Below are 13,209 nucleotides of genomic sequence, written 5' to 3' on the forward strand. Positions count from 1 at the left end.
GTTATAATGTGCTGCCAGCCGAAACACCACAAACTGCTTCAAGAATTTACCATCAAATTTGAAAAACACATAGAGGTAAATGCGTCTTTTTGTTGTTATCCAAAGCTATTTGTTGTTTGTTTCAGCAACTTTATTATTTAAGTTTACGTTAATGGTCAGTTATATTTGTTCTCCAGCTAGCAACGACGATGCCTTGGTTCGATAGCATTTAGTTAAGTAACCCAAGTAACGTGAAGGTTAGCCAGTTGTTAATCAGAGAGCAGTTATATTTTCCTCTGCCTGCGAGAGGCTCTTCTCCGCTTCCCCGATTCTCCTCGAGTGTCACAGTAAATCTCTTTGGGGCGGCTGTGGCTCAGTGGTAGAGCGGTTGCCTGCCAATCGGAAGGTTGGTGGCTAGATCCCTGGCCCTGTAGTCCCATGTCGAAGTGTCCTTGGGCAAGACACTGAACCCCGAGTTGCCCCCGGTGCTGCGCATTGGAGTGTGAATGTGTGTGAGTGTGTATCTCATGAGCAGGTGGCACCTTGTACGGCAGCCCCGGCCACAGTGTATGAATGTGTGTGAATGGTGAATGTTTCCTGTAGATGTAAAAGCGCTTTGAGCAGTTGTTAAGACTAGAGAAGCGCTATATAAATACAGCACATTTACATTTTAATGCTAATAACTGCCTCTAACGTATTAACTGATCAAAATCTTCTTCCAGTGAACAGACTGCACTGAGTATATTGTTGTTTGTAGGTGCTGATGACAGCCCCCCCCCTCTCTCTCCCCCAACAGGTTCTATTAGCCTCTTCCCCTCCCCTCTCACTCTCCAGAGACGGACTGTTAGCTTGGCGTTAGCCACGGCGCAACTGTCTACAGTGTGGGTCATGTCCAAGGCTTACCAGTTCCTTTCCTCATGGAGCCTCAACAAGTTCCTGCTTATCACGCAGGGAGACCTCAAAGTAGGTTCCTCATTATATTAAACACAAGACTTTTATATATTTTAGTCATTGGAGGATCTAATAATTCCATTATAGAAAAATCACGTTTGTCCTGATGCAGGCATAAAGAGACGGGCAGTACACTTTTTCAACATGTTATGGCACATACTTTGATAATATTTTTATGATTCATTTTGGTGTATTTTTGTAATTTGCCTCTTGGGCCAAGTAAAATCAGCTTCAAATAAATGTGTCATATGCCATATTAGTTCTGACCCTTTTCAAAACTAACCACATAACTTCCTAAAAGACCTAGACTGATATAACATCCCAACAGCCCCCCCCCCCACACACTATATAACAAAAAATAGAAAATTAGTGACACCTACACCATTTCTGTTTATTTTTTTCTACTTTTTTTCTCAATTTTCTCTAACATATTTGCTAAAATATACATAATAACTTATTTACCCATACTTATTCAGGTGTAGAATTATGTACACAATGTCACAAGACTCAACACACAAACATAGCAGAACTATCAAAATCTCTCATTTTCTTCTCGAATGAAACACTTCAGGCCCTTTCTTGCACCCTGGCTTTGGCTTTGTACACCTGTATTCCTATTTTGCACCCGAGGCATAGCGGCCTTTTCCCCCCACAGACTTACGTCGGTAAATTGGTGAATGAATTTGCACTCCCGGGGGTTGTTCAGTAAAAAGAGGAGGCATGTTCCAGCGCAAACATTCCCTGGTGCTATTTTGCAGTTTCTGCCAAAGTAAAAAAAAAAACCTAGTCCAGGAAAACCAGTTTCCCTCACAGACCAGGAAAAAGCTAGTCTAAAGTCAGTGACGCGTTATTTAGATGCTATTTTAAGAGTGCATGCTTAGCTGTAATGTAGAGTGTGCAGACCGTGCATACACTTTTGCTTCTGTCATCTCACGGACCCAGCAGTTTCCATTTTTGCAAACCATACAAGCATACAAGGAAAAATATTACAGTGTTTTATACAACATTTCCATGAATCGTGGATGTGTTGACGTACATGAGGAACTATTAGAGGACTTAAGGAGATGTGATGTTGAACTGCATTGGCCGATGCCACTTAACCCAACAGCAGCAGCACGGGAGAGAAGAGACAGAAGAGCTGCATCGTCTATAGAGAAGTAATCTCGGCCTAATGTTAGACTAGATTGCAAAAATATCACCATGCATTCATAACCTTGTGATTCAGTGAGAGTGAGCCGAAAACTTCGGAAAGTATGTTTTTGTGACATTTCTTTATTTACATTTTGTCAAAAAGAAACATCGATAGCAAACGTCGGTCTCTACTACTTGCAGTTTCCGTTTGATACTTGCGTTTCAGATCATTAAAATAGGGCCCAAAACGGTAAAAGCTGAAACTTCCATAGATGGATACACAGGGAGGCTCTCATAAAGGCATGCATGACAGTTAATCTTTCTTAAGGAGATTAGTCAATTATTATTCAATTCAATTTTATTTACAGTATCAAATAACAAAAGTTAGCTCAAGACACTTTACAGATAGACCACACTCTATAAAGACCCAACAATTCCAATAATTCACCCCAGAACAAGTATTTAGTGAGCAGGACCACAGTGACATTTATTATTATTATTAACATTAACATGAAAAGACCAAAACCTACAATGAATTGATCCTACAAACAAGTAATATCTGTGTATCAAAGGCGGATATATCTTATCCCTATGTGCTATACTAACTCTGCTAACAAGTTCAAATAGACAGACTGTAAGACAGACATTCCTACTAAACTGTCAGAACATTAAGTGGCATAAGTTGTATTTCTGGCCACCAGTCTAACGTAAGTCCAGTATTCACTTTCCTTATCGTGCAGTTTTTTTTATTTTTTAATAATATATTTATTGAGTTTCATTTTAACTAAGATATACAGAAATGTAGGCATAGCCTAAAAAACAATAGTTGCAAAAAACAACTGACAGCAACCACAGCAGCAGACAAAAAATACAAATACACAAAACCACACAAATTACCGAGACTTAATACAAACAAAATAACCTTTCACTGTCTGATCCCTTCTTATAGGATATATTTGGAACATGTAACAAATCAAACAGTGTCACAAGGCAATATAAACATCTCTCTCCCACATGAAAAATAATAAATAGTCAGAGTTCCCCTCATTTGCCAGCATATCACCCACATCATGTGTTTCAACAAAGTCCAGTTTAGGCCTTTTAGCCCTGATATTTAATGTGCATCAGTGTGGTAAGGTGTGTTTGTGATTTGTTCTGTCTGTGTCTCTGCAGGTGCTGATAGAGTCATTAGAGATGATGGAGCATCAGACTAAGGCCCTGGTGATGAATTCAGAGATGAACCAACATTATATTCTTCATAACCACAGCCAGCTTCTGCTGAGGCAGCAACTCAACGCATTTGGCAGGGCTGTATCCGAGCTGCAGGTGACCTGCCGGGGTTTAGTCTTACCTCAGAAAGCTGACTCTTCCTCCAAATTTAGTGGACGCCATAGGCACGAGCAGTGGGGGTGCTGCACCCCCACTTCCCGCGCCTATGACATGAGTGACTTTGGGTTTGCTGTCACTACTGTCTTTTGTTATCTCCTGCCAATCAGACTTGTCTTGACACGATTGTGGTTCAGCCTACGCATAGCATGCCCGCACACTCACAGCCACACACAAGGGACGAATGAGTTTCTACTATATCCATCAGCGCTACTTAGCAACGTCTCAAAAGAGAATTTTTTGATTTTCTTCTATCGCCCAACCCCAAACAGCCGAGGAGTAGAGAGATGCACAGTTAGCTCATTGAGGGGAGGGGCGAGTGAGTGTTTTAAAAGACACAAAGGTAGAGTGGTCTGCAGAATACAAAGCCTGTGTAACATAGTATCTTTAGACTCTAAAATGCTTTACAATAAAGTGAAATACGATAAAAAGAAGACATTAGAATACAATGAAAAGATAGGCACAGAAAATCAGCTATAAAAGTCCTCGTCTAACTAAAAGCCTGTTTGAATAGCAACGCCTTTAACTGCTTTTTTACAGAATAAAAAGAGTTTGAACATGTAAAGAGAGCAGGAGTGCATTCCACAGCCTGGGTGCCACTGCCTGAAAAGCTGCGTTCCGGCACCTTTGAATGATAAGTCAATTCATCTGGTTGGCGGTGTAATACATCAGTGTTTCTTTCTGCAGAGATCCACCGCTGTGATTGCATGAATGGGACACTTTGCGTTATGTGTCTGTTACAACAGCAGGACAGTCGAGTGTCTGTCAAACTGCTATAGTCAGTGGAAGCGGTTGAAGTTAAGATCCCTTCGTCGGTAGCCTGCCGGTTACAAATGTGCTCGGTAGTGAGCAACACATTAGACGGATTCTTAGTTTTTGTGTTTTTTGCTGAGCTAGACCAAAGGATTTTTGGTAAAAACAGATCAATGATATCATATTGACCTATTTTTTTCTCTGGGAAGATTGGCGGATGTGATGTAATGCCCCAGTGTGTCTTATGAAGCAGCAACTGTTGATGTGGTAACTTTAAATTGCTGATTTGGCATGCAGTTACTGTAACCGTCATCAAAAGTCCTGGCACATGCTCCTAGTGTTCTTCACTACAGTTGAGAATGAAATTAGGAATGGTGGGAAAAGAATTGCAGTACAGCAAACAAAGACCGTTGTAATGTGATCTGATGCCACTGCTCTCTCCACCAGACCTTCTCTTTGCTGGTGGTGAAGACCTTCTCCAGCAGCTGCAAGAGGATGTCAGGGGAGATCTTTGAACAGACCATGCCTTCTGCTGTACACTGGAGACACAGTCCCAGGACAGGTATTGAAATCTGACTGCTAATATTTAGTCACTTATTTATTTATTTATAGGCTTTGTAATTAACTCCTACAACAGATACTCTGAGATCCCTCGCAGAGGATGAAACATACTGTATACATAGACCTACTGAAGCTCTGCTTGTAACTAAAGAATAAATACATCATCAAAATTTACATCTATTTTCCTATATATATATATATATATATATATATATATATATATATATATCTATATCTATATCTATCTCTCTCAAGGTGACCAGTAAAACCAGATGACTTAGGATTAAGGAGGAATAATTTAGACAATGAAAGGAGGTTGGTTGCTGGCAGTTATATTTCCTTCTCCCTGTTCTTTCTTTAATGTGAAATGCTGTTTGAATTTCCAAGACAGAAAGGCATTCCTGCCCTGGCTCCGTTGTGCCGGTTGCGGCTCCATCTCTGTCTACCTCTATCAGTGATCACGCGAAAAAGCTCATTTTTTCATTATAATATTGAGGTTTCTGGGAAATGATCGTGAATAAACTCATGAAACAGATATGTATCGTCATGTAATTATTGATTTCAACAATGTAACTGCATTCTAAATCCCACCTATTTAAATTGAAACTGTAACAGAATACAGTTACTCATAATTTGTATTCTGAATACGTAACGCGTTAGTATTCCGTTACTCCCCAACACTGCTGACAGCTAAACTGTGTAAAGGTTTCTGGATTTTACTGTAGAGGATTCCAGTTCGACAGTCTGTAGCTGCCGTTGTCTGAAAAACAACACAGATGTTGCGTTCACTTGAAACTCGCCTCGCCAGCCTCATGCTGCATTCAAAGTTATTATAAAATACCCATTCTCCATCCAGTGGTTGTTTTTGTTGTTTAACAGGAATTTACTGGTGAAATAAGGAAGAGGCTTGATATTTTGTCACATTTTACGTACAATGATATTGACAAAAAAATCAGTGTCATAACTAGTTGAGATTATCAGAAATAATCTCAGAAATAATTTATTTAAAAAAAGAAGAAGAAAAGGCTAAAATGTTTTGACTAAAACTTGACTTGGATATATTGAGTTTTCTTTTGACTAAAACTAGACTCAAATGATGAAGAGTTTAATCAACTAAAACTTGATTAACAAAAAAATATATGAATGAATAAATATGACTAACACTAACACAAAATTAACACTAAAGTCATGCATTTGCCTGTTCTTTCTGACAATTTGATAAACAAAAATGTATTTTATGCTTGAGTAAATAAAAACCCCAATTGACAAAACTAGTTAAGAAGATTATATTATTTAAACAAATCTCCAGGAGAGTCCAACGCAGCCTGACTCCGGAGATAAAACTCAGATTAGCGCTTATATTCAGGTTCATGTTCTGCTTGTATAGCGGTTGTTTGCTAAATTGATGTTGAACTCATTTAGAGAGGATTTGAATCACCATTTTAATTCGTAATTCTCACCGTTTTGGTGCTGGTGATTTTCCTTTGGGGCTAGCTAAAATTCCTCTATACAGCAAAAACCCTGGTTGTAGAAGACGTAGATCAGCTTGACTGAGACACGAGTAGAGGGAGGATATACTGTACAACAGAGGAATTATCAAAGGTCATTGATAGAGAAAAGCATGATGGAAAGTGGAAACCCCCCAACAGACTGAATAAATCTAAATGTTTAGGGAATACATTATTTGGGCCGTTTAATGTTATTTTGGAAATGGCCCTTCCTCAACTTCACAGACAGGATTTTGATGAAGCTGCTGGGAACTTAAACGTATTGATAATTGTGTATTTCTCTCTGTATTTCAGGTTTTCCCAGCAGTCCCAGTGAGTATGCATCTGCTGCAGCTCAGACTGTGATTGGTCAGGTTTTAGAGGGGGTAGCACCATTGTCTGATGATGCCCGTGTCCAAGCTCTGAGTATAACAATGACAGCTTTCATGGAGGCATGGATGGAACACATCCTGAAACAGAAGATCAAATTTAGGTACACTTTTTGTCATAGCACACAACTGCACATTTCTGGTTTGACTCCCGCAATAAAGTTAAAAAACATAAAGAATAATTTTAGTAGCTACAAAAACATTATTTTTGCCTATAAAATACTGTTTTGTCAACCTTCATACATGTTAAATGTATGTTTTGTGCAACTAACTAAGTACATTTACTCAACTGATGTTCGTAAAGGTTAACAACCGTTTTTTTCCACCTGTGTTGTGTTTTTGTGTCTAAGCGCTTGAATTTACCTTCACAAAAGTACTCACTTTGCCACTGAAAAGCTCTGTGTCTATAAACATGGAAAGGATTTCTAAGGAGGTTGACCTTTCTTTTAAAGAGTAAGATCCTTTTTTTTTTTTTTTTAAACATAAAAACATCTGCGAAATTGTGTTCACTAAACCAACCAAACTCGTTTTAGCATTGAAAATCTCAGTTCTTTTAAAGTTGACAGAAACAAAATAAAAATATGAAAAGCCGTTTTGGGTCGTCTTTCCATTTTTGCAACCATCACAAATCTAGTTTTGGTTGAAGTAAACAACCAAAACATAGTTTACCGATTTACGTACTTGTGAAAATATGTTGGCTCTATAAATGCTTAAAGTATTGCTTTTTTGTCCAGTTTGGTTTAGCGCTAGCAACTTCAGTGCTGTTTCTGGTTAAACAGAACATTTTCAAAAAAGGTTTTAAAGGTCTATCTCTGGAGGGATCCTTTCCATAATGTTGTCAGACTCTAAGAATATTAATCTGAGCCTGTCAACGGCTAAACAAGCACTTTTGTGAAGATAAATACAAGCTGGACAATCGCGCTATTAACTTACATTGTAGCTTGTTCTGCCGCTGCTGACTGCAGCGATCTCGCTTAAAACTGGACCACGGTCAAAGATTGGTGTTCCTATCAGTCACTTAGACATAAAAACACAGGAAAATAGGATACAGGTTGAAAAAAACAGTAGTTACCCTTCAAGTCCAACTGTTGAGGTACTTGTACTTGAGTCCTTTCTTATCATGCCACCATGTCTACTTCTACTCCGCAACATTTCAGAAATATTGTACGTTTTACTTCACTACATTCATCTGACCGCTTTAGTTACTTTCCCGCTTGCCTGGTCCTCTGGTAATGTTAGCTAGCAGTTAGCAGGGTTAGCATGGCGGCGTTAGCCAGGACCAGTCAGAATCACTTTACTGGCTGTGTCTCAATTGTTTTTGTGAGAAACCATCTCAGCTTCTCTAGCTATATAATTCAATGTGAGTAGCTACACAAATGTTGAAATGACATGAAATGCCCGTCCCTCGTAGCAGTGATAAATTAGCCTGAAGCTGATGCTTACCTGTTCAGGGGGAAACTCTGCGTCCTTCTGGGCTCTAAGCTGTCTCCATCTTTCAAAGACACCTCCATTATTTACCTGGGTTTGTTACGTCTCTGGTCACGCAACCGTAAGACATGCAGTTTTTTAGGTCGGGTAGAATCTATCTCCGTTGATCCCGTTTGTTTATTTGCTGCTTTCATGGCTGTACTAATGTTACAGCTGTAGAGCCTTTTACGTTTCTCCCGGTATATCTGGCAACCCGGCCTGGCTGTCCGACTGGCCAGTTGATACCAACACACAGGCCAAAACACAAACAGAAATTCTGTCGTGGAACGGAAATTTCAAAAGGAGAAAACACTGGAATTAGCATTGTTGTCGGAAAAGATGGTATTTCAGCTTAGCATGTTTCCTTCATATCTGATGACGCATTGGGGTCATTTTTTGATTTATTGCAGTAAATATATTCCATAATGAACCTTTAAATGGGAGGATTTTTATGCATTTACTACTTTTACTTTAAAACTTCAAGTATCATTTTATATTTTACTGATGATACTTTAATATCTTTTTACTAAAGTAACTTTTTCAATGCAGAGTTTTTTATTTTTAACGGTACTTACAATACTTTCAATACTTAAACTTTCAGTACTTACAATACTTTTACTTAAGTAAAAGATCTGAATACTTTCACGTGTGTGTGTGTGTGTGTGTGTGTGTGTGTGTGTGTGTGTGTGTGTGTGTGTGTGTGTGAGAAATAGTGAGCTAACTGGGTCAGCAGGCTGCTGAAATATTGTGTGTATATATACAGAGTAGCGGTGGACAAAGTTTTGAGATCCCTTACTCCTTTACTGGTGTAAAAGTACACCACACTGTAAAAATACTATTTTACAAGTAAAAGTCCTGCATTGAAAATGTTGTTTTAAGTAAAAGCATATAAGTACCATCAGGAAAATATACTTAAAGTATTAAATCTACTAAATGCATAAAAACCCTTACATTTTAGAACTGGAAACGGTCCAAACTTTTCTGTCAATCAACTAAGTGTTTAATCTGCTAATTCATAAAAACATCAGATTCAAAAAATTACATGCGTTTTGTTTGGAAAATTCTTAATTGGTAAAGTAGCTAGTAACTAAAGCTGTTAGATGAATGTAGTGGAGTAAATGTAGAAAGTGACATGAAAAGAAAAGCCTCAAGTAAATACAAGTACCTCAACATTTGGACTTAAGTACAGCACGTGGGTAAATGTACTTTAGTTACATTCCGCCACTGGTTCAGTGAGACCTGTGACCTCTGATCTGTGATGTTTGGGTGTTTCCCTCTCAGTTTGCAGGGAGCTCTCCAGCTGAAGCACGACTTTGATTCTATCAGAGAGCTGATCCAGTCAGACACATCCGGTCTGTCAGCTGAACTCCACCAGCGACTGCTCAGCCTCCGGTATCTCAGTCTGTGTTACATCCTGCCCTTTAACCAGCTATTCAGGACAACAATTCCCTCCGTGTAATGCAGTTTCACTTACTCGACACCAGACTAGGCTCCTATATTAATTAAATAAGTGCTGTTCTGTTTCTCAAATTTTGCAAAAACTGTCAATGTGTTTACTTCTAAGAAAGGTTCAAATCAGACGTACATTTATGTTAAAGTTTTCACAGCTTAGCCATAGACCGTCCAGTATTAAATATTAATTGTATTAACAGTATTAAAGCAAACATTGATTTATACCTGACTGCCAGCTCTTTTGCATTGGTGGCCAGTCCCCCCCTGAATATCAATGTCATATTTATTTATATAGCACATTTCCAAGGCCGAGGCTTACCAAAGTACATTACAGTAAAAAGCACAAAAAATAAAATAAAATGAAACCGATACAATAGAAGACACAGTAAATAACAAATACTAAGAAAATAGAATACAACATTAATCAAGGCGGCTCCCCTGAGCCAAACGCTATTTCAAATATATATTTCATATATATATTTCCTTTTAGTTGAATCCGTTTTATTGGACTGTTGACTTGCTGAAACTTTGAAACAGCTTATGCATACTCACATTATCTGATATAGATGTCTTAGAAATTGGAGTCTAAGAGCCATGTTCCTGATATTTAAACGGCAGGGTGCAGAGAACCTACACCCTGGCTGATCCTTCTCCAGACCTTGGACAGTCGGTCAGGTAATCCTTCTCTCTGTCTGCAGGGTGTTTCAGCAGGTTGACTCAGCAGTAGTGTGTCTGCTCCAGCAGCCGCCGGCCAAACCGTACCTGCAGCCCAGAGCCTGGGAGCCCTTCACACGCTGCTGTGAGTAGTCATTCATTCAACCTTCTTTTTTTTTTGCTAAGATTTTTTTGTGTTGGCATTTTAGGCCTTTATTTGATAAGACAGCTTAGACATGAAAGGGGAGAGAGAAGGGGAGTGACATGCAGCAAAGGGACGCAGGTTGGAATTGAACCCCGACCGCTGCGGTGGACATGGGGCGCACGCTCTACCAGGTGAGCTTCCCAGGCGCCCCTCAACCTTTATTTAAACTCGAGAGATCATTGTTACAAACAGCAAAACAATAGCACAGAAAAGAATCTCCAGAAAGGTAAAAAGACAATGCAGCTTTAAGACGTTCTGAATTGAAAGTTTGATAAATAAAAGGTGATAAATAAATTAGGATAATAAGGATACATAAGAAAGAACAATCATGTAAAGCAAGTAGAAGTTTTTTTTTTCTTCAACCTTTTGCTTTTTTGTCCCACGGTTTTGTTCAAAGCTGAAAATGCAACTGTATTTGACAGATGACAGATGTAGGGTGCTAGTGACAAAATATTAGCTTTCAGTGCGATACAACTGCTTTGTAAATTACATTTAATTAAAAAGTGTTTCAGCTGTCCCGGCTCTCCCCTACTCTTTGGCCGGCTTGCAAGCCCAAACGGCGTGTGTGCGGCGTGCCTGATGATTTGTTTCCGGTCTAGCTACATCCGGTGTGGGGTTGTAGTTTTTCTAACATTACTAGTTGTTGCAACAGCATGTGAAAAAACTACAAAGTTTGCCAGGCCACAAATCTCGCAATAAAACAATTGACGCCGTTAAAAGGAGTTGCCGTTAACGCTGTTAACAACGTGTTAAACTGAAAGCACTAAAAACTAGTCTTCCTTGTTGGTAATGAATTTATTTGAACAGAAATACACTTATACTACAGACAACTGAATGAAAGGCATCCATCGCAGAGCTGACATGTAATTGCTTAAACACTTTCAGGTACCATAAATTGCACATGTGCAGTACGTGTCACAACGGCACCTTTTCCTCTGTACCATACACTGCTTTTTAATGGTTTAACTATTTAATGCTGCTCCTTTTTTAGACCTTTTAATGTTTCCATTCCATTGTTTGTGTGTGTAACTCTTCAGGTCCAACCAACAGCAGCAGAGACAGCATCGATGCGGCAGTGGGGAGCAGTATAACCAACCTGAGGGGTGTGGAGGGGGAGGACCTGCCTCAGGCTGATCCCTCAGTTGTGACCACTGACCTCCCGTCAGTGGACCAGTCCACCGCCGGCAGACCCTACCTAGCTCCAAGGTACATTTGTAACTGAAATTGCTCAGTGATATGGTGGAATAGGACGTATTGGACTTCACCCTCGTGTTGTCCTCTGGTCAAATTTGGCCCGTTTTCAAAGATTCTACATCAGAAATACTGGTTTCTTTCAACAAAATTGCCCAAAAATAACATGGATGATTCCATTCAATGTTTTCACCAGTAAATTAAACATGACTTTCAGTTTCTTTCATCACATTTTGGGAGTTTTATTCAAGATTATAGCATATTTCTGCTTTTAAACTCAAAATTGAGGTATGATTTCATAAAAATTGTATTCATTGACCATGAATTCAAAGAATAAGTTTGAAACTAGGGTTTATAGTTTGGTGTTATTGGTGTTTATACTGATGGGGAAAAAAACGTCAAAGCGTCAAAAATGGCAAAGTGACAATTAGACAAACAAAGCTACAAAAAAGGAACGGCAACAAAAACATGATTTAAAAAAAAAAAAAAAACTGAAACTAAAGACCAGCAACAAAAACATGATAAAAAGTGCCAAAAGCCTAGAAAAAAAAATGCAAAGAAATGTTGAAACATTATTTATTTTTTTTAGCCCGGAGGACAACACAAAGGTTAATGCCTGTTCGTAGAGTACCTCAAACGCAGGGCCACACAGAATCTGCAGACCCGGAGTTCCACATCATTTTCTGCAGATTTAGTAAAAATAAAATAAAAAATACTCACAATGTGAACACAGCTTCACTCCAACGTAAACAGTCTGCTTAATTCGATTTTCATTCTGAACCGCCGCTTTATGACTATTATGAATTCAATTTAAGACCTATATCACAACATCAACAAAATAAATACGTCAATGGCAGGGTCGGAAAACATTTGAAACAATTCCCCGATATCTTCATTGGAATTATAAGACTGGTGTCCAGTCACCATGTAGATCCAGATCCATGGAGGAGTCTATATCCATGACGTTCCACTTCCCAGATTGCTCTGGTGCCGCCGGACATTCCTCTGAATTTCACTCTTTTTGGCCGGATGTCCATCACCTTCCTCTTTCTTTGTTTTGGCGTCCTAAACTCGGGTGGATTTCTGAGGACTATGGTTACCTGGTCCTCAGGTCTCTGCAGGGTAAATCCAGACAGCTAGCTAGACTATCTGTCCAATCTGAGTTTTATATTTCACGATTAAAACAACTTTTGAATTTAAAGAAGTTCCTTCCTGAGGCTATTTTACAGCTGCACCGTTGCCTTGTCCGGTGCTCAGCACCACCCATGGCAATTGTGATTGGTTAAAAGAAATGCCAATAAACCAGAGCATGTTTTTCTCCCATCCCAGAATGCTGTGTAGACTAGCCAGACCTTACTCCGCAGCGCTGTGGAGGAAGATCTGGCAAAGCGAGAGCCCCCTGAGGACCTCCGCTTTTGGGCCGGCTACACACTGGCTGCGTTGCGTGAGCGTGTCAGCTGTGTGGCGTGTCCGTTTTCATTTAGCCTCCCGTGTTTCCAGGTTAGAGCTTACACACTGCCTGCGTGACACAGATTTGAGCCGCATTGAAAAACGTGTGCATGCTGGAAATAGGACCAACGCCCAACGCTGTTAGAAAGTAGTA

General features: G+C 39.4%; 1 protein-coding gene across 4 annotated transcripts in view; it reads left to right on the forward strand.

Moving 5' to 3' along the window:
• The window catches only part of ccdc142 (coiled-coil domain containing 142), a 38,347-nt gene that overhangs the window by 13,544 nt on the left and 11,594 nt on the right, over positions 1–13,209 (forward strand). For all 4 annotated transcript variants that reach the window (XM_032499908.1, XM_032499909.1, XM_032499910.1 and 1 more), the window contains exons 4-10: positions 776–942; positions 3,235–3,387; positions 4,648–4,762; positions 6,564–6,741; positions 9,386–9,496; positions 10,255–10,355; positions 11,453–11,621. In XM_032499908.1, coding sequence (XP_032355799.1) covers positions 776–942; positions 3,235–3,387; positions 4,648–4,762; positions 6,564–6,741; positions 9,386–9,496; positions 10,255–10,355; positions 11,453–11,621 — 994 coding nt within the window. The remainder of the gene's footprint in view (positions 1–775; positions 943–3,234; positions 3,388–4,647; positions 4,763–6,563; positions 6,742–9,385; positions 9,497–10,254; positions 10,356–11,452; positions 11,622–13,209) is intronic.

This window comes from Etheostoma spectabile, chromosome 20, assembly GCF_008692095.1.
Source record: "Etheostoma spectabile isolate EspeVRDwgs_2016 chromosome 20, UIUC_Espe_1.0, whole genome shotgun sequence".
In the NCBI taxonomy this organism is placed as follows: Eukaryota; Metazoa; Chordata; class Actinopteri; order Perciformes; family Percidae; genus Etheostoma; species Etheostoma spectabile.